This window comes from Lipomyces chichibuensis (assembly GCF_038497645.1).
Source record: "Lipomyces chichibuensis strain CBS 12929 unplaced genomic scaffold V1513scaffold_31, whole genome shotgun sequence".
Classification (NCBI taxonomy): domain Eukaryota; kingdom Fungi; phylum Ascomycota; class Lipomycetes; order Lipomycetales; family Lipomycetaceae; genus Lipomyces; species Lipomyces chichibuensis.
The window spans coordinates 128832-152325 of NW_027117483.1; the positions used below are offsets into that span (position 1 = coordinate 128832).

Here is a 23494-nt window from a genome sequence, read left to right on the forward strand (position 1 = left end):
GACATTTCCGGCGAAGGGTCCGACTTAAACCGCTTCCCGTGATGTATGTCTTCCTGGTCGCCGAGAAGTCCAGGACTTTGCGTGGTCGTCGATCTCGCACGCGACAAGATCGGCCATAGTTCGTAGCCGGTCCCGAAATATAGCGTCCATCTTCAGCGAATAAATGCAGCGAAATACCAGATAAATGAGAAATAGTTGTGCATCTCCGAGGTGAAGCTACGCGGTTATTGGGTTTCGACATTATGACCTATCATTGGTTTAGGGTTTGCGCAAGTTCGGACATTTTGGTGCCAGTCACCAAACAAGCATATTCACACAGATCCTTTCTGATGTCGACCCGACGTCATCATATTGTACAGCGAGCCACAGAGATGAAAGTGTTCAGGGTTCGTTTGTGAGTCTGCTGTTCGGAGCGAATATTAGCAAAGGTACTTGGCCACGGAAAGTAGCTCCAGATACTGGCCTCATAAGTCAAGATGGTGAAGTTGTCCAGCTGGGCCGCAGAGTCATAAAATGACTTGCAAAATCGGTTGAGTGGACTCACGGCAAAACTACCCTAACCCAACATTAACTAAGTTTTCAACAATAGGGTTTCTGAAATACATTGTTAACTTTATACATCCCTTTGTCTCGAAAGTCTATTCCTATCTCTCCCGCTAGTGCGTCAGTAACTTCACATCATCGTTACCCCAAACGAACCGACATCATGGGCAAGCCAACTATTGCGGTAATTGGTGCAGGTGCGCCCCTTCGTTCGCTCTAAGGATGCGCCTACTGTGCTCACTAACAATTCTTGCAATGTAGGCGCCGTTGGACTTGCGACATTGAAGAATCTGCTTGAGGAGGACTTTGATGTTACAGCTTTTGACAAGAGGCCCTCCATTGGCGGCGTCTGGGAATTTAATGAAAATGTCAATTACACTTCAACGCTACCAAGTGGGTTAATGCCTTTTTTTGGTTTCAAGACCGACTGGGTTGTTATACTGACAGCAACGCAGCGACAATTTCTAATGTGAGCAAGTATAAGGTGGGTACTTTCAATGATGACAGACTGTAGTCTACAATGTTGACAACAACTCGGCAGAGTTGCTTCACAGACTTTCCTATTCCCGACGGTATTCACTTTCCAGTTTTGCGGTTCATCTATATGTATTGGGATGCGCCACTAACTATCCCCACAATTTCTAACTATTAACGGAATTAGACCTGCCAGCATACCTCAACGCGTCCCAAGTGGCCGAATATCTCAAATCCTATGCTATGCACTTTGACCTCTATCGTCACATAAGGCTCAATACCGAGGTTCGCCAAGTTGTTCGGGCTGCCGACAGCACCAAATGGCAGCTTCATTTGTCCGGCGAGAGAGGCGATGAGATAATTGACTATGACAAAGTTGTTTTCTGCAGCGGAATAACAGCGTTGAGTTATGTTCCCGAGATTGCGGGGATCCAACAGTTTAAAGGCAGAGTTTTACACTCGCAAGCATTTAAGCGGTAAGATGCCTCTTGACATTGCTATATTTATTTCTCTTTAACAACTTTGTCAAGTCCGACAGAATTTGCCGCAATGAAAGTGCTAGTGGTCGGCCTTGGAAATAGTGCTGTAGACACCTCTACCGAACTGGTTGGTCATGCAGAAAAGGTCTATATTTCCCACCGCCATGGCATTAATATCGTGAGTTTGTACATTCAAGTTAAAAAAGCCGTGCCTTGCTGACGTCCACTTTAGTTTCCCCGCTATTGCAAAGGCAAGCCGCTTGACTTCCACATACGCCGGCGAGACGAGAGTATCAAGCATGCTCTGACTGCCATTGTTCCTGCCATTTCTCGGAAACTTCATGACTCATATGTGCAGAAACTCACCAAGGAGTCGTTCAACCTTGATCCGGCCTGGCGAATTCACCCCCCGCCATCGATTCTCACCCACCAGCCCACCATTTCTGATTCATTCATCGACTGTCTCCACGACGGTTTGATATCTTCCGTTGCCGGTATCCGCTGTTTTAGAAATGGTAACACCGTTGAGCTAGTGGACGGCTCTATTATCTCTGTAGACGCGGTAATCTTTTGCACTGGATACAGACCTGACTTTACGCTGACACCTGGTTTGGACCTCAAATGTTGCTCCGTGCTATCGAACCATAACCATGATTTGGATTATGAATCTCCTTTTACTCGACTTTACCAAAATATCTTTTCCCCAGATTACCCGGATTCAATAGCATATCTGAACTACTGGGCCTTCACGGTCGGCGCGATTCCGATTGGCGATCTGGCTTCCATGGCCATAGCCCAAGTTTGGAAAGGGGCATTTGTACTACCGTCAAAGGAGGATATGAATCGCGAAATCTATTCTCATTATCGTTGGGTGCGTTCATTGACGAAGGGAGATAGTGTCTATCCTGGGATAGTCCAGGAAGGACCCTGGTTGCGGTGGTTGCATCGTGCAGCAGGCACCGGGGTGAACGAAAATTTGGGCTATGGACTTCAAGGTTGGATATTTTGGCTTCGAAATCCGCGCTTTTGCAATCTCCTCATGGGAGGTGTGGCTTCGGTGCATACGTTTCGTCTTTTTGATGGACGACGCCAGAAATGGGAAGGAGCAAAAGAGGCGATTCTTCGTGCCAACGAGAAGGCGAAGCTTTACATAAACGATAATTAAAAGGTCTAGAATTGTTAAATGAAGCCGAACCTCTGACGATACGAGCAGGATAGCCTTCTGTATTGCGGTTTGCGGGAAGTAGGGGACTTTTAGATAGAAGGATGAAAATAATAGCAGTCAAATTGTGCGTGAGTATGCCACGTTTCAGGGGCAATATTATTGTGTGGGGCCCAACGGGCAATCACTGCAGGTTAGGGTTCAGATGGTAATGAAAGGAGAGAAAAATGAATCAGTACATAATGTTCCTCGTCCTGCTCTAATTTGGGTAATCCAAAGATGCACTCGTTTAGTTTATTACTCGTAACGAAGCAGGCCCCTGCAGGCTCTAGATTTGATGGAATGTAAATTCTATGGATACGAAAACTGCAGTATCTGTCTTCTGCCTTTGACGCTATAATTCAGTCCCGTGATGTAACGATTGCTAGAATATGTGACTGCGTGTGGTAATCGCCAGGTTGTAAAAGTATATGTCACGAACATGGATGCGGGCCAAGAAGGCAAATAATGAACAGTGCGGATCCTATAACGACCGGGCAAATACAACGCGTTTTACACGACTCGATTAATTTCGGAAAGTAAGTCATTTTGATTACGCTATCCACCGAGTCAAATGTTATCTGCATGAGTCAAGCGGCTGCTATATCCATAATTCCACCAATCTCCGCAAAGGACGTTGCATGCGATAAGACTGACCCTTGCCCCAACCGTTTTGATAAGTGAGTAGCTTTAAACTTTATCGGACCCTGTCTTTTTCGTCGCGAAATCTAGTTTCCGAGATGTGAATTTCCATAATGTTACGAAATCTACATGAATGTTACTTGAAAATTTTCGTGAAGTATTTCTTAGTATTTTATGGTCTTTATTCTCTTTGACTGCTATGCCACTTCAAGGTCGCGGCAGTGGCGATTCGGCCGAACGCAACCAGTGCAGCCCTTAAATCAAAGGGAGGACTCCAAAAGTCTATTAGCAGTTAACATTTGGCTTACTAAAACCTTGAGAATTATCTACGGACTTTCCGTCAACTGTTCCGTTTCTGCTTTTAGTTCTTGCCCGTCAGTCATTGTCTTCGTGCGTTTCTAATCACGCAAAGCTGAGCAAGTAACGTTGCAGACATGGTCGACGCAACGGTATCTGAGAAGACCCCGACTGATACGCCGAGTGACATTTCTCCCCTTCTCAGCAAGGGAGCTTCGACTTCTTTCGATGCGCCTGTGCACTCTGATGAGTTTTCGTCGTTGCCAACTTCGGAGGCCGCAATTCTTCGCGAGCAAGTCCAGCACATCGAAAAGAGTGCTAGTTTTTTGTCACTGTTTCGATATGCGGACTCATTTGATAAGCTTCTCCTGGTTCTCGGAGGGCTTGCAGCACTCGCCGAAGGCTGCATGAGACCTCTGATGACCGTGAGTTGCACAGAATGATATCTGATTGATAAATAGTACTAAATTGCTACTTGTAGATCGTTTTTGGCCAAGTCACGGATTTGTTCTCCAACTACACGCGATATATTCCTTATGAGGACTTTTATAGCCCTGGATTTAACTACACCGAATCGCACTATAACGGCACATATGGGTACAACGAGACCTACTACAGTCAGACTATGTATAACGGCACTGAGTCCTACAATTACATGAACGAGTACATTGACCCGAACTACTTTCAGCGTGAGGTTAACAGACTAGCCGTGTATGTATAATGACTCTTTGTGGTATTGAGATTTGAAATCTTATATGAATTCAGGTACTTTGTCATTATTGGTATTGCTGATGTTGCCCTTTCATATTTCTCTACATACTTGTTTATCGACCGCGGTGAAGTTCTCTCAGCCCGTATCCGTGAGAAGTATTTGGAGGCCACCCTTCGACAGAATATTGGCTACTTCGACAAGGTTGGCACCGGCGAGATTACCTCTCGCATTTCGGCGGATGCTATTCTTATCCAGGAAGGCATATCTGAAAAGGTCGGTTACTGCGTCGCCAACTTTGCTACCCTTATCGCTGGTTTCATTGTGGGCATGGTACGATCGTACAAGCTGGCATTGATATTGTCGTCCATGCTTATTATGATGATGTTCAGTTTCGCGATTGGATCTCAGAAAATGAAGAGTGCTATACGTCGCTCGCTATCTGGCTACTCGGTGGGTGGTACCCTTGCTGAGGAGGTGCTCGCGAGCGTTCGCAATGTCCAAGCATTTGGTATCCAGGAGCGTCTTGCTCTTCGCTATGACACTCACCTTGTCGTCACTGAAAAGTACGGACTTCGTGCTGGTATCTGTCTTGGTATAATGTCCGGTATCCTCTGGCTAGGTATTTACGGTGCTGACGCGATCGCCTTCTTTACTGCTCCCATGTATATTCAGCGGGGCGAACTGACTACTGGCGTTGTGGTCACCGTGTTGTTGACAATTACACACGGTGCTTTTGCCATGTCCCACATTGCTCCCCATTTCAAGGCTTTCACCTCTGCCACTGCCGCGGCGACAAAGATCTACTCGACAATCGACCGTGTGTCTGCTATCGATTCTAAGGACGCCTCTGGCGATAAGATTGAAAACGTTAACGGCGAAATTGAGCTTAAGAACATTAAGTTCATCTATCCTTCCCGTCCGAATGTCGTTGTCCTCGATGACTTCTCGCTTAAAATCCCTGGTGGGAAGACCGTTGCGCTTGTTGGCGCGTCAGGATCGGGCAAGTCTACTATCGTTGGTCTTATTGAGCGCTTCTACAAGCCTGTCAAGGGTCAGGTTACTCTTGATGGTCACGATATCACTTCTCTCAACCTTCGCTGGATGCGTGGTACTATTTCACTTGTATCTCAAGAGCCTACTCTGTTCAGTACCACCGTCTACGAGAACGTCGAGCAGGGTCTCATTGGCTCTCCTTATGAGAATTTGAGTCCTCTTGAGAAGCGAGAACTTATAGTAGAAGCTTGCAAGCAGGCCAACGCTCTGTCTTTCATTGAGGCTCTTCCTGATGGATTTAACACTAACGTCGGAGAGCGTGGTTTCTTGTTGTCTGGAGGCCAGAAGCAGAGAATTGCAATTGCACGTGCTATTGTGTCGAACCCCAAGATTTTGCTCCTGGATGAGGCTACATCGGCTCTGGATACGAAGAGTGAAGGTATCGTCCAGGAGGCCTTGGATCGTGCTGCAAAGAATAGAACCACTATTGTAAGTTCATGTTTTAAACCCTGCCGAAGGAACGTTGTTAATTGGATCCTATAAGGTTATTGCACACCGTCTTTCTACTATCAAGGATGCGGACATGATTGTTGTGATGAAGCACGGTGAGATCATTGAGACTGGCACTCACAACGAGTTAATTGCCAGGAAGGGCGACTACTACGACCTTGTTCAGTCCCAGAAGATCGAGAAGCAGAAAAAGGCAACTATCTATGGTGAGGAAACAAGTTCGTCGTCATCAGAGACATCTTCCACTCTTGACGAGAAGCTTGACACTGAGGAAATTCTCGAGAAGGTAAAGACTATGGCCAGTGTTAAGGTTCGTGATCTTGGTTCCGATGTGGAGGATGTTAAAGGCGAGACTGGTGAATGTGGTTACACCATCCCAGAGTTGGTGAAATTCATTGCTCGTCTTTCTCAGTCCGAAAATTCTTACGTTTATATGGGAGTGTTCTGTTCTTTCATTCAGGGTATGTCGTATCCTGCACTGGGCGAATTCTATGGTCATGCAATCCAGGGTCTCCAGTTCGTGTTTTCAGATCCTGGTCGCATGTATAGCGAGACCTACAAGTACGCTGGACTTTTCATCTTTCTCGCGGTCCTCCTTTGTGCAACTACTGCTGCTGCAGTTTCTCTTTATACATATGTTGCTCAACGTCTTATTCGTCGCATCCGTTATCAGATGTTCCGACGGTTCCTCCGACAAGATATTGCTTTCTTTGATCTCGACGAGAACACGACTGGTACTTTGACAATGTCGCTCGGTCGTGAGGCGCAGTCCATTGACGGTCTCTCTGGAGCTACCTTCGGCCAGATTATGAATTCGATTGTCAACGTAATTTCGTCGGCAACCTTGGCTATTATTGTAGCCTGGAATTTGGGACTTGTCTGCGTTGCGTGCGTTCCTTTTATGGTTCTCTCTGGTTTCTTCCGTTTCTGGGTTATCGCCAAGTTTGAGGAGACCGTTAAGAAGTCGCATGAGGCCTCTGCTTCGTATGCTTGTGAGGCGGCGTCTGCTATCAAGACTGTCATTTCACTTACTCGGGAGGATGATGTATGCGAGCATTACCACGAGGCTTTACACGCACAGACTCTCAAATCGCGTGTTGCATCTCGTAAGTCTGCGATGTTGTATGCTCTCGCTCAGGGTATGCAGTACTTCATTGCTGCGCTTGCATTCTGGTATGGCGGTAATCTACTTCGGATTCGTCAGTACGGCCTGCTTGAGTTCTACATCGCCTACATGTCTGTCATTTTTGGTGCTCAAGGTGCTGGTATTGTCTTTTCTTTTGCATCTGATATGGGGAAAGCTCGCCTTGCCGCCATCAATATTAAGATGTTGTTCGACAGAGTACCTGAGATTGATGCTTGGTCTACCGATGGCGCTAAGCCCGATAATGTCGAAGGTAACATTGAGTTCAAGGACGTTGTCTTCCGCTACCCCACTCGACCTCAAGTTCCTGTTCTTAACGGCTTCAATCTCCGCATTAAGAAGGGAGAATATGTTGCCTTAGTTGGTGCTTCCGGCTGTGGAAAATCCACTACCATTAGTCTTATCGAATCTTTCTACCGTCCAAATAGCGGTCAAGTCTTCCTCGACGGCGTCGACATCCGAGACCTCAACCTTAACGAGTATCGATCACATATTGCACTCGTTTCGCAGGAGCCAACCCTCTACGCAGGCACCATCCGCGACAATGTCAAGCTTGGATCACCAGATGAGAATGTTTCTGATGAGGCTATGATGGCTGTCTGCAAGCAGGCCAATATCCATGACTTTATCATGTCACTTCCCGATGGATATGATACTCTCGTCGGATCCAAGGGTACTCTACTCTCAGGTGGCCAGAAACAGCGTGTCGCTATTGCCCGTGCTTTGATTCGTGAACCAAAGATCCTTCTGCTTGACGAGGCGACTTCTGCTCTAGACTCCGAGTCTGAGAAAGTTGTCCAGGCTGCGTTGGATGAAGCTGCCAAGGGTCGCACTACCATTGCCGTAGCGCACCGACTCAGCACCATCCAGAATGCTGATGTCATCTTCGTGTTGGACCAGGGTGTCGTTGTTGAACAAGGTACGCATCAGGAATTGTTGGGCAAGAGAGGAAAATACTACGAATTAGTTCAGATGCAGGCGTTAGAGGAGATGCAGTAGGCGTCAAAAATGTTTTGGAGGTTTATAGAGGTATCAATTTTGTCTATGTTCATTTCGTGCTATTTTGTCTATGTTCATTTAGTTCTGATGTTGTGTTATACTTTCTTTCTATTGTTTGTGTATATATCTGCATAGAGTAGTGCCAGCATTATTGTTGATTTGGTGTTTTCTTCGGGTATAGCATATGCTGAGATTTGTAGATGATGTGGCAAGAGATTTATGATAACAAGAACAGTGATCAGTATTGGTCTAAACAATGAGGACTGGCACGCCGAACAGATTGAATGATAACCTGTAGGTTCGCTACTTCAAAATAGGTATAGGATCCAGGAGTATCGTCCGGAACGGATTCTCGCAAGATAGTTAGGGAAGAGTTCGCTAAAGAGGCAAATGTGTAATTAATATTTTGCGGATACTATCGGCTCCAAATATTAGGCTGTAATTAATCTAGATCTTTTATACATACAAGTATCAAGCATAGTACACCATCCGGTTATGTCACTGAGGTTGTATGTACAGGATGCTAGTAATTATCGAGAAGATCTGCGATATACATCTGTTTCCACCACCAGTACATCCAGCTTTTGATCATGCGCTTCGCATGGAAATTCTTCTATTGACGCATCGGCTGCATCATCCTCTCGAACCAATTGTTCTCGTAAGGCAATTCCAACTAATTCAAGACGGTTACGTCCACTGCTCTCAATATTGAAACTGATATGACTTACCCAGCAATGGCTCATCTCTGCCCCATTTATGAGATACAGCCTTGTGGAGTTCGATAAAATTGTCGTAGAATCCTTTGCCTCTACCGATTCTCTCACATGATTTACTAAATACTAAGCCCGGGACGATGATTAAGTCGAGACCAGAAGTTTCCAATGCTAAACGGAATTAGCCAATTTTCAATGCAGGCGAATCAAGAATTTTTATACCATCCTCGCCTTCTGAAGGCTCCTTGATTGTGAAGGTGTGGGTCCCCTCATCCTTGACGAGGAGTGCCCGCACTGCTTCATGATCTCGCATCTTCAGCATTTTTAAGAATCGAGATGGAAAGTAATTGGATTGACCATTACTATGCAGTTGGCTCTGTGCGCTACGGAATATATTTTGCACGTCCTCCGATAACTGGGATGTATGTGTGATTCGTGGTAAAAACACTTGTTTACCTAAGGCTGTGTAAGACAACCGTGCAAGAGAGCGCAGATGACCCTGAACCAGGCATACCATCATCAAACGCACTCTTGATCAATGCATCAGTCCTCACTTCGACGTTCCGGCCACTTTTGCGCGGTATGGCGTTGGGAATTTCCATGTGCATATATACGCCAACAGCCTTCGCGGTTTTATATTCAGGCAACGATCGAATGGTGTCGGCAATTTTGTTTGCTCCAACTATATCAGCCATCACATACAAATTCAAAATCTATATATATATATATATGAAACATACACTGTTCCATTATACTTTCCTGCGTGACATATTTCAATCGCTCTGCGACCCTCCAACGCAGATGTTTCTTCGCCGCGGCAACGGCAGCTAGCGATTCAACCATATTGTAATTTCCTATGGCGTCGAGATACTCTTAATCAACTAGCTCTCGGATTGGATGTGATCGATGACGTGTAGGAGCGCAAAGATAGATTTGTTAAAACTGTGTAGCAAGTTAAGTCACGCTGGGCAATAAGGTTTCCATACCTGCTGGATTAGGCAGCCTACGGGTAATAACGGCTAATGACGGATTATAGTCAGCCCAAGAGCATCGTGAATTCATAATAAGTGCCGTGTAAGTGCATTGCATTCCGTACAGATTCCAAGTAGTTATATATATGTCATTGGCCTATCTACTGATTCGTTGTGAGTTTACCTTGCTATATACTGAGCTAGTGTGACCTGCGACTGGCAGACAACTTTCAGACTGCAAACTAGTGGATCTCCTGATAATCGATGAGTTACTGATCGACAGCCCGTTCACAGCAGGAGGATCGTTACTTCTATCGGCAGGGTAGGTTAGTTTCCAACTCTAACGCTATGTTTCCCGTCAAATTTGTTTGGCGCGCTGCTGGGATGGTTACAGATGACGGATGGTTTCGATCAAGCATAAAAATTTGGTATCAATCGAGTCAAAAGATTGGCGAATAGTATTATTAGTCCAGCATTTGGGGCATGATGGATGCCAGTTCGAGCGGTGGGAGGCTATTTTTAATGGCATCAAAAATATGTCCGGGTCTAGATGGGCTCGGCTTGCGGATCCTCTTGGTGAGCGCTGGACAGATTAGTTGTGGAGGCTGCACGTGATAACTGTTTAAGGTTTAAACATGGCAGATCCGTATTTAGGCGAAATGGTAAGGAGCCCTAACCCGCCCTCTTAACAAGAACTGATTGGTAGCGGTGATCTTTAAAGACAGAAAGAGCAGGGTATTTTATTTTCCAAATAGCTATATGCTGAAAATTCAGTCGAAGTGGCGTTTCTCGACCGCCATTTGTGGTAAGTTATTAGCGGCCGGGGCCGCCGTCAGCCTATTTAAAAAGTAGTGCCGATGTGACCACGTGTGGCGGCGGATGCAAAGCCAGACTGGGAAGGGTCACGATACGATACTGCCCACTTAGCCCGTTGGTGGCCATGGTGGCCATGGTGGCCCTGGTGCCCTCCGCCTATCCACATTTATAACTAACATCACCAAGAGTCACTGCTTATCAATTGCCTCACTATTGTCCCACCGTTATAACATATACCCTCGCAAGCATCCGGTATCAAAGTGTCCACCACACAACAATGGGTCCACCATCACTTTCAGAAGACAACATTGTCCCTGCCACCAGTCCGCCAGTAGCGACCGCCACTACAATGGTGGAGTCTGTCTTCTCTCAGTTCTCACTGGCCTCCCAGGTTGCTGTCGTAACCGGTGGTGCTCAGGGCCTGGGATATGCAATGGCCTCGTCCCTATGTTCTGCTGGACTAGCAGGTATAGCCATCCTCGACATCAACCCTGTGGTCGGAGAAGCCGCTGCTGTCTCTCTCCAGAAAGTGTATGGCACTCCCGCTCGCTTTTACAGAGCCGATGTCACAGACGAACCCATCATGAAGGCCGTCTTTGCCGAGATCAATACTGACTTTGGCGCCATTGATGTGGTCGTCTGCTCTGCAGGTATCGTTGAGTAAGTCACTTTGAGCAAATTTTTTTTTCAAGCACCATATACTAACATATGCTAGAAATTACCCTGCTGAGGAATATCCATTCTCCCGATTTCAACGTCTTCTCAACATCAACCTGTCCGGCTCCTTCTTGTCCGCCCAGGCCGCATTCCCTTACCTTAAGGCCCGCGGTGGCGGATCCATCATTTTCATTGGTTCCATGTCTGGTCACATCGTTAACTTCCCACAATGTCAGATCGCATACAACGCTTCCAAAGCCGGCGTCATTCACATGATGAAGTCTTTCGCGGCCGAGTGGGCTAAATATAAGATCAGATGCAACTCCATCAGCCCCGGTTACATGCAGACAGAGCTCGTAAGCTCGTTCGAGCCCAGCATGGTTCAGACTTGGATTAAGAGCACGCCAATGGGACGTATGGGCTTGCCGCATGAGTTACAGGGTGTTGCGTTGTGGCTAGCGAGTAACGCTAGCTCGTTCACTACCGGCGCTGATATCGCTGTCGATGGTGGATATACCACTTTGTAATCGCATAGCCAAAATATATGTCAGAGGAGTTGGTGTTTGGGTTTATTGACTTGTCGCATTATAGATGTATTATTTTGATTGGTCATTGTTTACTTAACTATAAATTCATTAATTAATTTTTAATTGTCGGAATTATAGAACACCACTCATGCTAAACAGCATTAAGGAGTGAGTCACATGCGACAGAAGGGTTAGTTAATCAGCTAGCGTCAACGGCAAGCCACGCTTGCATCGTTATTGAATGTATCCAAAATGGGTCAAACCAAGGACACATCAAATTGGGAATTTAGTGCGTGAACGAGGATCGATGAGAGATGGCAAATTAGATGTGGCTTGCGAAATGTGAGTGAATCGTGATGAAACGTGAAATATCTAATGACGGGTCATATACCTATATTTCAAGTGTGATGCGTCGCATAGCAAGAGGTGAAGAATGAGTAGTAGTTAGGGATAGTGCGCAGCAGTTAGACAAATAAGATCTCCGATCCTAGATCTACGGCGACAAGTTGCGCGGCTAAACATTATTTAACAGGTACAACGATCCCTATCAGGGACTACACAATGTTTGCAAATCTCGTATAATCTGATCCTATGTAAGAGGATATAGTTATAGTCTTAATATCAATCACCCTATTGAGTAATATGATGAGATTCATAGGCTATCGAGAACCAGGGTATGAGATAAATCTGAACATACAGACGTCTGAATGACATTGGAGATCGGACTGTGTATTTAAGCAAGTGAAAATGGCTCTTCAACCCTCGGTAGAGCCGGTTACGGAGGACGCTGCGTATTATATATACCTTGTCTCCCGAGAAGGGCTGCGAGATGTAGAGTTTCTCCAGACAAATGAATTTTTTTTTGAATTTACACAATATAGTGGCGTGGATAATGTTCCTCTATTTCAAGCCGATTCCGACCAAACAAAAAAAATGGAGACCGCAGTTCTCCTCATAGTTTCTAATAAGTTGTGTCCTCCTCTGACATCTTAATGCCAACTTTTGTGAATTCATCCAAATCCTCCTTCGGAAGACCCAGCACATCATTGTTCAAACCCCTGATTGCTTCGAAATTCGCGCTAGACTCTGGAAAAAAACCTCTTGCATACAGCAATTTTGCAAAACCGGACATGTCGCCTCTTTGAACAGCTTGCATTCCGGATTGAAATTGCTCTTTTGCGGTCGTGTTGATCACTTTCCAGTCCTCCAATTTAGTGCCAGTCACGCGGAGGACGGATTCCAGCATATCCTTCTGACTGATAGTGAATGACGAAACATAGACGACTTTGTTCTTGAAATTTACCAACGCTGGACTTTCATCGTCTTCAGTAGCTGGTAGGATTTTCAAACTAAGGAGCTTCGCAACGGCGCGGCCGACCTGGGGCCATGTACTAGTATTAATTTTGACGGTACCGTTGTCCATCAGAATAACAGTACGGTTCTTAAAGTCAAAGCCGAGTCGGTCTGAACCACCTCCCAAACTGAACTCGTACCAGAATCCACAAGCAAGGCCGATCCAGGAGCTCTTGTCGAGTGTTTCAATGTAGTCGCGATATGCTTTCTTTGCATCCCCAAGAAAGTTGTCCTTACCAATCTCTACGTTAAGGGGGTCGCCTCCAAACTCGTTGGGCAAGACCCACGGGACGCCAGCAGTGGCTGCAGCCTCGATAAGTTTGTTTTGCTGTTCAGGAGGTGCCATGACGTTCATTGTGATAATGAGCGCGTCTTGGCCTTTAAGAGCTTCAACGAGGGATGACTGGTCACCATAGTCGACTCTTCTAACAATGACACCTGGCGGTAAAATGGAGGTACTATCTTCACGAGTGATGGCGCTAACCTGGTGTTTTCCCGTTTGTAGCAGTGCCTCTGTGATGAATTTGCCTACATGTCCACCTGCCTTATGAATGAGCTCAGAAATGACACTCAACGCCAGATTTTTGTAGCTAACTTACCCCAACAATCGCTACTTTCTCAATATGATTTTTGAAACCAAGTGGCTGGTTGCTAGCGTATTCTTTGGTCATTTTGCCAACGCTAAATAAGTTCCAGGGTGATATATTCTTCGGTTGGAGACAATATTGTGGGAGGAGCACGTCCACTTCCCTTTATACCGCTAGTCAGCAATGAAGAATTGAGTAAATGTCTCCAGTGGGGCCCTTGATCTCGATTGCTCCGGGCTTAGTAGTGGATGGACGTATCGGAGGAATTCAATGTCCGTTCCACGAAGTGTGGTCTCCTTGCTGACATGTCGGTCACGGAGGATGGACGATTATTTCTCCGATGTCTGATGACGACCGACGTTGAGAATTATAACCGCAATGTGCGCATTGGCCATCCCAATCTGGATTGATGCGCATTAAAGACGGCTCACTAGCCAACCATTACTATTGCGTGGTGAGAATTTGAATACCACTGCCGAGCCGATCCAAGTGTCCGCTAACCCTACGGCTGTCGAGTGCCGACGGTACCAAATTGCCGCAATGCGATATCGGCACACCGGCAACAGCCCTAAGTCTTCAATCGACCGGGGTCTTAGGTTGCATAATCTAATACCCCTTCAAGCCATACAATAACAACACCACCATACGCTGTCAAAAATTCAGCTCAATCTGAATAAGAACTCAATGCTAATAAACCATAAAATAGGGCTGGTTCGAATGCGGATATCCGCCAAATCTGGGTCTATCCGCCATCCGCCATCCGCCATCCAAACTTGGCGGGTTTACATCCGTCATCCGTCATCCGCCATTACAAGATTGGCGAATTTGCATCCGCCACTTTGTCGAATAAATCCGCCTTGTATCCCCCATGATCGAATAAATCTACTAAATTTACGCTAACCAAACTGGGTTAGAAAATTGCCTTTCGAAGTTTAGTGCCGAATATTTTCGTTATTCCAAACTTGACACAGTTAGCCAGTTAATGCCACTATAAACTATGGAACAGCCTAGTTTCTGATATAGATCGATATTTGGACACACCGCGAGTCATTGTAAGTGATACGAGGCATAAATATGAATATCCAATCTTGCTATTCCTGCGTCAGAAGTCTCCGTGGAAAGGCTGTTCAACTTGGGTTCGTAGACACTCATTAAACGGAGAAACAATGAGGATGTTACTGTTGATGGATAATATGTATAGAGATTAGAGAATAGTTGATATAACTGTTGACAGTATAAAGAGAACAATAAATATACAGCGATGACCCTGTAGGGTCAGCAACGTAATCCTAGATATCGATATTGTGGATCTTCCAAGCTTTGGGCGCAACTCCCACCTCGTACTTAAATAGTCCATAATTAGGTAATCACATATCCGCCAAGACGGATGGCGGATGGCGGATGGCGGATTTGGCGGATAATTGTTCGAGGCGGATATTTTGGCGGATACAATCCGCCATATCCGCCATCCGTGGACAGCCCTACCATAAAAACAAAATAAAACAAAAAGAGAGAGGGAGAAAATCATTATCAAACAAAAACAACATTCTAGGAATAACGCGACGATTTAGTGTTCAGCGTCATCCAGCTATACCTTCCTTCTTCAGTGCAGCGAGATGGTCCTTTCTGCCAGGAGAACCCATCCAACCTAAAGAACAGTTCTGCCTCCATTCTTGGCCTGCCGCTCTGCCGTTGACGGTGCCAGGTATGACGCCGTTCTATCCCTCTCGCGAACTTGGTTCTGATATTCCTCAATCCTTCGTCAGCCCGTACCTGAGTATACCCGTGCCCGTGTTAATTTCTCATCTGTATTAAATATTGTCCCCGTTAAGGGGTTTGGATATAGTAAGATGTAATTAGTCGATCCTCGAATGATATTTACACTCTCTGAATACCAATAATCACTCTACAGCTTGATTCCAACAGAGCCGTGTTCGGCGGCCTTTTTATCGGCCCTGACATATGCGTCCCTGGACTGCATATCCTCGAGCCACTTCCACAGATGTGGATACGCCTGTTTCGTCAACCCTGCTCTTGACCTTGCCAGCTGGAGGGGGAATATAAGTATAATATCAGCGCCTGTCAGTCCATGCCCCACAAAATAACCGGTGCCATTCTGCTCCAGATTGCTCTCCAAATAGTCCAGTTGTTTTGTCGCATCCGGAGCCGCAAACGCACTGTCCATGGAATCCGCAATTTTCCTTGCAAACGGTCGTATGAAAAAAGGCATTGGCGCGTGCCGGACACTATTCGTAATGAAGAGCAACAACATATCCGGATGCAACGAAGCCTCGGTGTAGTGCAGATAATACTTCACCATTTCCTCATCCTCAGTGGTCTTCGGAACGAGACCGGAAGAGCCGCCGTATTTGCTGATGAGGTACTCGATTATGAGTGCGCTTTCGGCGATTACCTTGTCGCCGTCTGTCAATACCGGCGATTTACCCAGCGGATGAACCCGTTTGAGTGCGGGGTCAGCAAGGAAAGTCTTACGGTTGCGCTTGTAAACTTTCAGGGTGTAGGGGACTTCGATTTCTTCGAGTAGCCATAGGATTCGGTGCGAGCGGGAATTCTCAAGCCTGGGACTATTAGTGACTGATCGACCTTGTGCTCAGGAACTTACCAATGAAGGACAAGACCAGAAGGTTCGCTGCCTGACGAAAGCATCGGTGATCTGATGGTTATTCGTTATGAATGCATTCTGACGGTATTACTATGAGTTTATAAAGCTTTCGGTGTGATGACTGCACCGAATTGAGGTTTAGGGTGAGTAAGGGCATATCTTTGTCTGTCGGACCTTGTTGTGTCCTTGATTAGATTTGTCTATGAACTACTCCGGCAAATCAGTTGTCCTAGTTATACGGAGGCTGGTGTCTCCGTCAGTTCTTGTTTCCCCCTTTAGCCCAATTGCTACGTTCAAGGTTCCTCCGACGCCGCATTCTTTGGCTCGATTAGGTAACAGGTTTGAAGTTTGAATACTTAAACTACCGATAACTACAATTGCAATGGGTTAGTGAACAATGCAGTTATAATGGAATCCTTTTGTGCCTGTACTATAGCGTCGTACATTAGTGCGGAACGCGATATTCGAATGCACGAACCCGGAATTCATTGGTAATGCCGGGTTGTGTGCTTCGAATTTATACGATGGGCGATAATGAGAATTAGAAGTCAGTCCTTCCAGGGAAATATCTATCTTCTTACGCCCGTCCGATGGGTGCATGCAAGTGAACAACTTTATGGCCAACTCCATTTACTGAGGCGAGTGATGTTAACAACTTTGCTGACGCATTATGGAATATCCAGCATGCGGAGCAAGTTCATCGAACCTTCCTACCGTGGCAATCGAGCAATCGCGACAAGATGGCGATTTGGCAACACAGCCTCGTTCGAATTTCAAGTCATGTTAGATCTAGACCAGTCAAAGCTGCTGACTGTGAAAACAACTCGAAAGGGGAGTTCACTCCTCGTGGAACCCGAAGTCAAGTTGAGTTCGCGTTGGTGCAGCATCACAACTGTCAGTCAAATTTCTGTGAAGCGTCGTGAAGTCGAGTTACGTCCAATTTACGTTTGTGGCCCCCACACAGATTTTGGTTTGAATCTAGATTCTCCGCAACAAAGCAGTCTGCCGAAAGAGGACGGGCCTCACACAGGCCTGAGTTAAGGTGTCGTCGGAATTTGTTGGTACTAGTTGCATGGTTCTATACTTGTATATGCTGTGAACCTAACTCTACTACATACACTTACGTCATTTAGACTTTTGTCGATTTATTGAATATTTACATAAACCGTCATTGTCGAACAACTGTTATCGCAGCATATTGCTTCGTTCTCGACGTAAAATTATTCTCGCGGGTCATATATGGTGGTCCAGGTTATTGCTGCTCTCGTCTCAAGGAATTCTGTGACGTGTTTTGATCGAGAGGATGTCATAGTTCCATGGAGACTAAAGCATCTACAATATGACATATGACATAACGGTCTAGAGCAAGTGCCGTACCCATGCACCACGGGATAGTCAATTGAAAATAGTGGACAGAAATCGAGGGAACAGCATACCGTGAGGCTGGGTGGCTAGGAAATGAATCAACCAATGACTTCTCTGATCCGCTCATAATAAATCATTCTCAATATTTACATTCGTCTATTAACATTATCGACTGTACCAAAACTTGACGTGAGTTTTATTCCATTCCTAATCCTAGTTTATATGACACGACCGTCCTCCGATAATTTTAAATTTTCGATCGCTTCAATTAGATAGGCGTCGTCTTCTTCTTCTACCCGTGAATCGATGTCTTCTAGCAATGACAAATCCTTCCTGTGATCTCAATTAGCCTATCGTGGTAAAGCATTAGTTAATGATAAAAGGTTACGAACTTCATAGAATACGCATCTTCGCCGTCCCCATAGTATCCTTTCTCAATTTCCACGACCCTGTAAATCGACCTGTTAGCCGGATCCTTATCATATCTTGAAAAACACCTGGACATACTCAAACGTCAATGTATCTCGATACAAATGCAGTGCTGCTCTGTTCGACTTTCGGACATGTAGACTGACGTATTTTGCTCCGTAGCTCTCAGCTAAACCTCGCACTGGACGGTTTGTTAACCAACTTCTTGATCAAGCCCATACCGCTATTTAAATCAGACATACATGCTAGCGCCATGAGTTTTGCCGCAATTCCCATTCGTCGATATGTTCGCATAACAGCCAAACTAGTAACATGGCCATGCGGCACTCCATCCGTTGGCTCCTCTTCCATCTTGGCAAGAACGTACCCAACGATCTTCCGACCTGACGCGTCGGTCGCCACGAAAGACGCTTGCGGCCAGGTTAGCGCATGGTAGAGATAGTACCGCAAGATATAATTCTCCGGCAGATTTGTGAGATTGGCACTTTGCATGCCCGGCAGATCTGCAACTGTTGCTTGCCGAATGTTCATGTTGCAAATGTTGTGCTGCAAGTAGATCGGAAATTTGTAGAAGTTTAGGGACGATTTAAGTTGGGCAAGTCTGTGATCCAACTTTTATTTTATCTTCGAATAAATCGATTAGTTGAATTAGACCAGCTTGTGCCGAGGAGGATGTGGATGATTGTTGTCTGGTGTCGAAATGTCGAAAATTATTCAAGAGCATCAAGAGTTTGATTTCACTTACCCGCTCATCTCATCGCATTGCGAACCTAGCAACGGCATGTCTGATCTTGCTCCCATCTTTCCATGCTGTACATTCAGGTTCAGCGCTATGAGCTAATAACGAGCGAATACAGGTTGAAATTCTCAGGCATTCATTTACGCCATGTTCAGGACTCTGAGCTTTTGCAATCTACTTTGAAACACAGTACCTACGAATTTCAAAGACTCCACGCTACCCATAATAGTTGGTACATTAATCTGGGACCTCGAGCAAATAAAGTCCTAAATTTAGATTCAAAAAGCATATGGTTCGATGTGGGTATATGAGGCCAGATTGTGATCATGGGCGAAAACTTGAATGTTGTGGCCCTTGGATCAGGAGCAGGTGGGCGAAAAAAACGATAGCATCGATCTCGAGCGGTATAATCAAATCCTACTGACAAATTACATTTAACTACTGAGCAGGAAAATGCACGCAATTGGGCATGCTTTTGAACTAACGAACTGTAGCAACATGTATCTTGCGTTATCCACACTGGATTTCATAAATAAATTTTTCTATTTTAACTTTCTGTCACATAGCAAATTCGTCCATCCACAATGTACATAAATTCTATAATCCCCTATAAACATAAAGTGATAGCAAAGTATATATAACTCGCAATAAAATCATAGCGCCGCCGTGTCACTTGCTAACTCCATGCAAAACCACAATTATTATTTGGTTCGTCAATTACATTATATCATGCAAATACTTCGAACAGGATAAAATTACCTACCGATATTAATCTTGCACTTTGAATATCGGCGAATGCCACGAAGAAGGACATTGTAAGTAACCGAGTCGTTGTACGGAGCGTAACTACATTTTATATTAGCTCGTTCGAGAACTGAAGACAAGGAGACTTACTAGATCTCGGATAGACGGATCTGCCATGGAGGAAAACCATCGAGATCAAGCTTGGGACCAAACAAGACAATGAGCTCGGGCTCAGTAATGACCAATTCTAGTAATAATTAGACTTGCTTCTTCAAGATCTGAATTGGGACCTACGGTTTGCAAGTCCGTCGACATTGTCGACGGTAACCTTAGACGCGTCAAATTCGCCCTTTGCAGCCTTGTAGGCAAATTCACGCGTAAGTTCAACCAGAAATTCACGACCATCTTCTTGGGAGATGAATGCAATGTTGAGATCTACAATCAGTTCTTTAGTAACTTCCATTAAATTGCTGTTATAAAAGGACTTACCAGGCTCGGTGACAATTTCTTCTGGATAGACGGTTTTGTCATGTGGAGTACGAAGCTTAACAACTGGGATTGTCTCTCCGTAATAGGATTTTAATGTCCTGTTGATGACCTTATACGTGGCCTCGTGTAACTTATTAAGCTTGCCGGTGCGCTCGTACACCGTGAGAGTCTTAACACACGCGCCAATTGACCACGATGCAATATCAGCAACTTGTTCCATCAATCCTTCGATACCACCACCTTCTTCATTTTCCTTGTAGTTGAGGATGATACCAACATGTTGGGGAGTCTTCGCGAGACCCTTGATATCCTGGGCGATCAGTTGCGGCGTGCGATGATGGTGATAGAGGAAGGCGAGGAAGTTATTCTTGGCTAAGTAATACTGGCGAGCAAAGAGAAAATAGAAAGATACAAATATGTGGAGGAAGATGAGAACGGTGTGGTAGATGTGGAATATGATGAGCTGGAAAAAGTTCGTTGGTATTTGTGTTGGAGACGTACCTAGCGGGACGAGATTGATGAAGAGAAAGTCCTTGGTGCGGGTGATAAACCCAGCGGACCTTTTTGACTTTGTTGCACCCATATCTGAGCTCCGTTTGGACGAGGACGAGGACGAGGAAATTGCTGACGATTGTGATGGAGACGGCCGGGTTTTGAGGTTGCCCAGTGACGCAGCGGCAGGCGACATCTTTATATGTGGGCGGGCACGAGCCCAATAAGCGGGCGTAACGCAGTAGCAGTAGTAAAAAGCGACGCGAGAGAGCAAGACCTGTACGACTCTGGGACTGAGTTAAGTGCAGATTCGTGTCAACCTCGTACAGGATTCGTTGACTGCGCAAGTGGCCACGAACATATTTCGGTGCGGCGTCCTCGCCCCAGAGCCGCAGTCGGCCCCAAGTCGACGCCGCAGCTAACAGTCTCCACCAACAATTTAATAGCGGTATATGTGAATACTATCCTACAACTCAACATATAATACTCAGTCAGTTTCAGTGGTGATAGCAATATTATCGGACACTGCATGGATTGATTAACTTTGAAAGAGCAAATGGGCCCAGCAATCCTGCGTGACGATTGCTGGTCTTTTGGCCAGAACTACAACAACAACAATTTCATCTGCTTCGAATGGCTTTGCATCTGGAATATGCTCGCAGATGATTAGTTACTATGCTAGTGACTGGCGATTGGTTTACCTGTTCTCCATTGACTGAAGAGAGGGATCTCGGCAACATCATTGGGAAGTATATTTATTTTCGACTGCTGTTGTCCGCAGTACAGATTATACGACTTACATAGATGCTAGTTGATCATGGGCTTGTCGGTCAATGGTTATCGAGAGAAAATTAATCCGGTCCATTGAACTCTGAATGACTATGTTTTAAGTATCGGCCTCCAACTGACTAAATCTGTATCGTACTCGACAACAGTATATATCAATAGAGCACAGGTCGACTCGACCATGCAGATGCAGTAACGGACTGCGACGAGGCGGCTGACTCTGGGCTTCAATACCAGTATCGTAGGTTAGTCGAAGTGGAAGTTATGAGGAGGGAGGTTGGTGACAAGAAAGAACTGAGTGGAGAGGAATAGTGACTGCACATATGATTCGGATCAGTACAGTCGACTACAGCTGGCATTGTGTCCATATACAAAACTTTAATATCTAAGAGCGTTCCTTCTCAGGTCTTATAACGACAACAATACAAAATAATTTTAGGCTAAGCTGATGTAATGCATACGACTGACGATTACAGACGTGATTATGACCGTCAAGAAGTTCCAGTGGCTGTAAGCCGAGGTCCGCTGTGGCGGAAAAATCTCAGGATTCTGGCATGCAGTTAGCTGAAGCGCCGAGTCCGCAGAGACCTAGACGGACAATGAAGAAAATAGGACGAGGGATCCTATGATGATAGCTTTCAAACAAGACTCATTGCGAGAATGTGATCCAGATACATGAGTAATCTAGGCCACCGTAAAATAATCACTTTATTCGTTGATGCGGCAGCTGCCTTTCGAAAATAATGAAGCAAAACGAATGGAACTCATTGAGTGACATTGCGCCATACGCCAACAGAACAAGGTGTCCGGTCCGAAACAGTGAACCAGCGATGTCATGCAGCGATAGACAGGTCCAGCGTGACATTCATTGCCGTTCTTTAAACCCAGATGTATGTGTTACAGAAGAGGTGACCTCATGGATATCCTTGAAAGGGTGCGCGCCAAGCACGAGCACTAACCAATCTCCGATCGTACGGCTTCTCTATCTTGAAGTCACTATCTCTATACATAAAGGCAAAAACGTTACATTAGTCTTCTGCCAAGATTCAGACGTAACATTCGCAGGGAAAACATGACCGAATATGACGGCACGAAAGAAATTATTTGCTGAAGAAGGGACAGCCACATTGAACATTATTCTTATCGATGGATTCGAGATTCACGCTAGCGTTCTACGCATCGCTTGTGACTCACCAAAACGCAACTTTTGAACAGGTAAGAGCTTATGTGCCAAGGACCAATGTTTTGTGAATTACGCATGTCTCTCGTTCGTAAGCGATTGTTACGCTCCCCATAAATTGGTAAATCTGGACGCTGATCGGGAGTTCCGGCCCCGGGCAATAGTGCTCTCTACCAGATTAAAGTTTCGATAACGGCTCTCTATAACTCTATTTGTCTGACCGTTGTGGATCGCTTAAGATGCAGACTAGTGTGCAGTCTCTAGTGCCTCATCAAACCACGGAAAAACTGCATTTGTCTGGCTCTAACGAGTTACGACTCGAAATCCACGGTATCTGCTGAGCCAGCTTATCAAGGTAGTCTACCCAAGCCGTGCCAAGGCCAAACAAATGTCTGAGTCGCGAGGACGCCTTTTGCAAAATGAGTTGGGAGTTATCTCAGAATGGTAGCTGGATGCCTGTGGCTTGTTTCCAGATCAATTAAGGATGATTTATAGGAGCAACCGACTATTCATCTTTGGGACTAGTATAAGGTGAATCTGTCTAATTATTGACAGAATCGGATACAGGCTACAACTGTTTGCAGCATATATAGCTGATATTCTGCTGGCGGTGTGTGGAATCGTGGAAAAAGACAATAGCCGCACAAAGCTTCATAATATTAATTAGTGCTGCAGTTGGAGTATCGCGACAATCGAAAAACTGCATGCGGCTGGTTCCAGGGCGTTAAAATTCAGAGACTGGACCAACATTAATTACAGTGGTTGAGCGAGCCGTAAATATGGTATACATCCAGCTCCATGTCTAAGTCGACGTAATGTCTGACGCAAAATGAGCTATTGGTTACTTGAGCGGGGGAGCTGGATGCCCCTGGCTTCGGCTCTGACTGAATAAACATACGGTCCATTTTATCAACAAAGCCGCAGGGCAACAAATCCATCGAATGCAGTGGTTCGTTTCGTACCGCTATGGCCTCAGCAAGAGATTTATTATTTTGCATCCTCTGTTGTCTGGAGTGTGATGGTGTGAGC

At 45.5% G+C, this 23494-nt stretch overlaps 8 protein-coding genes across 8 annotated transcripts; 3 read left to right on the forward strand and 5 right to left on the reverse strand.

Moving 5' to 3' along the window:
• The first annotated feature begins 344 nt into the window (after positions 1–344).
• Positions 345–2943, forward strand: V1513DRAFT_449675 (flavin monooxygenase-like protein). The gene is made up of 7 exons (XM_066898717.1): positions 345–740; positions 805–936; positions 999–1027; positions 1085–1115; positions 1205–1493; positions 1548–1674; positions 1729–2943. Exons 1-7 carry the CDS (start codon positions 707–709, stop codon positions 2659–2661), a joined length of 1575 nt encoding a protein of 524 aa, XP_066752087.1. The 5' UTR covers positions 345–706; the 3' UTR covers positions 2662–2943.
• Positions 2944–3460: 517 nt separating this feature from the next.
• On the forward strand, positions 3461–8250 carry V1513DRAFT_184567 (P-loop containing nucleoside triphosphate hydrolase protein). Its single transcript, XM_066894288.1, has 4 exons — positions 3461–4061; positions 4118–4347; positions 4402–5830; positions 5886–8250. Exons 1-4 carry the CDS (start codon positions 3774–3776, stop codon positions 7992–7994), a joined length of 4056 nt encoding a protein of 1351 aa, XP_066752088.1. The 5' UTR covers positions 3461–3773; the 3' UTR covers positions 7995–8250.
• Positions 8251–8373: 123 nt separating this feature from the next.
• Positions 8374–9803, reverse strand: V1513DRAFT_449680 (uncharacterized protein). The gene is made up of 5 exons (XM_066898718.1): positions 9448–9803; positions 9222–9383; positions 8930–9163; positions 8723–8878; positions 8374–8667 (listed from the first exon to the last, which is right to left on the reverse strand). Exons 1-5 carry the CDS (start codon positions 9548–9550, stop codon positions 8525–8527), a joined length of 798 nt encoding a protein of 265 aa, XP_066752089.1. The 5' UTR covers positions 9551–9803; the 3' UTR covers positions 8374–8524.
• Positions 9804–10651: 848 nt separating this feature from the next.
• On the forward strand, positions 10652–11993 carry V1513DRAFT_184614 (uncharacterized protein). The gene is made up of 2 exons (XM_066894289.1): positions 10652–11154; positions 11210–11993. The coding sequence occupies exons 1-2, from the start codon at positions 10772–10774 to the stop codon at positions 11676–11678; spliced, it is 852 nt and encodes a 283-aa protein (XP_066752090.1). The 5' UTR covers positions 10652–10771; the 3' UTR covers positions 11679–11993.
• A 525-nt stretch (positions 11994–12518) lies between these two features.
• V1513DRAFT_184659 (uncharacterized protein) lies at positions 12519–14002 on the reverse strand. Its single transcript, XM_066894290.1, has 2 exons — positions 13631–14002; positions 12519–13575 (listed from the first exon to the last, which is right to left on the reverse strand). The coding sequence occupies exons 1-2, from the start codon at positions 13700–13702 to the stop codon at positions 12640–12642; spliced, it is 1008 nt and encodes a 335-aa protein (XP_066752091.1). The 5' UTR covers positions 13703–14002; the 3' UTR covers positions 12519–12639.
• A 1028-nt stretch (positions 14003–15030) lies between these two features.
• On the reverse strand, positions 15031–16527 carry V1513DRAFT_449697 (glutathione S-transferase). Its single transcript, XM_066898719.1, has 2 exons — positions 16242–16527; positions 15031–16197 (listed from the first exon to the last, which is right to left on the reverse strand). Exons 1-2 carry the CDS (start codon positions 16283–16285, stop codon positions 15525–15527), a joined length of 717 nt encoding a protein of 238 aa, XP_066752092.1. The 5' UTR covers positions 16286–16527; the 3' UTR covers positions 15031–15524.
• Positions 16528–17464: 937 nt separating this feature from the next.
• On the reverse strand, positions 17465–18789 carry V1513DRAFT_449700 (acyl-CoA N-acyltransferase). The gene is made up of 4 exons (XM_066898720.1): positions 18278–18789; positions 18114–18216; positions 17999–18055; positions 17465–17939 (listed from the first exon to the last, which is right to left on the reverse strand). Exons 1-4 carry the CDS (start codon positions 18564–18566, stop codon positions 17825–17827), a joined length of 564 nt encoding a protein of 187 aa, XP_066752093.1. The 5' UTR covers positions 18567–18789; the 3' UTR covers positions 17465–17824.
• Positions 18790–19220: 431 nt separating this feature from the next.
• Positions 19221–20823, reverse strand: V1513DRAFT_449704 (Decaprenyl diphosphate synthase-like protein; the record flags this gene model as incomplete). Its single annotated transcript, XM_066898721.1, has 4 exons — positions 20008–20823; positions 19813–19953; positions 19669–19765; positions 19221–19620 (listed from the first exon to the last, which is right to left on the reverse strand). Coding segments are annotated over exons 1-4 (1013 nt in total), but the record flags the coding sequence as incomplete, so codon positions are not given.
• Positions 20824–23494: the final 2671 nt, after the last annotated feature.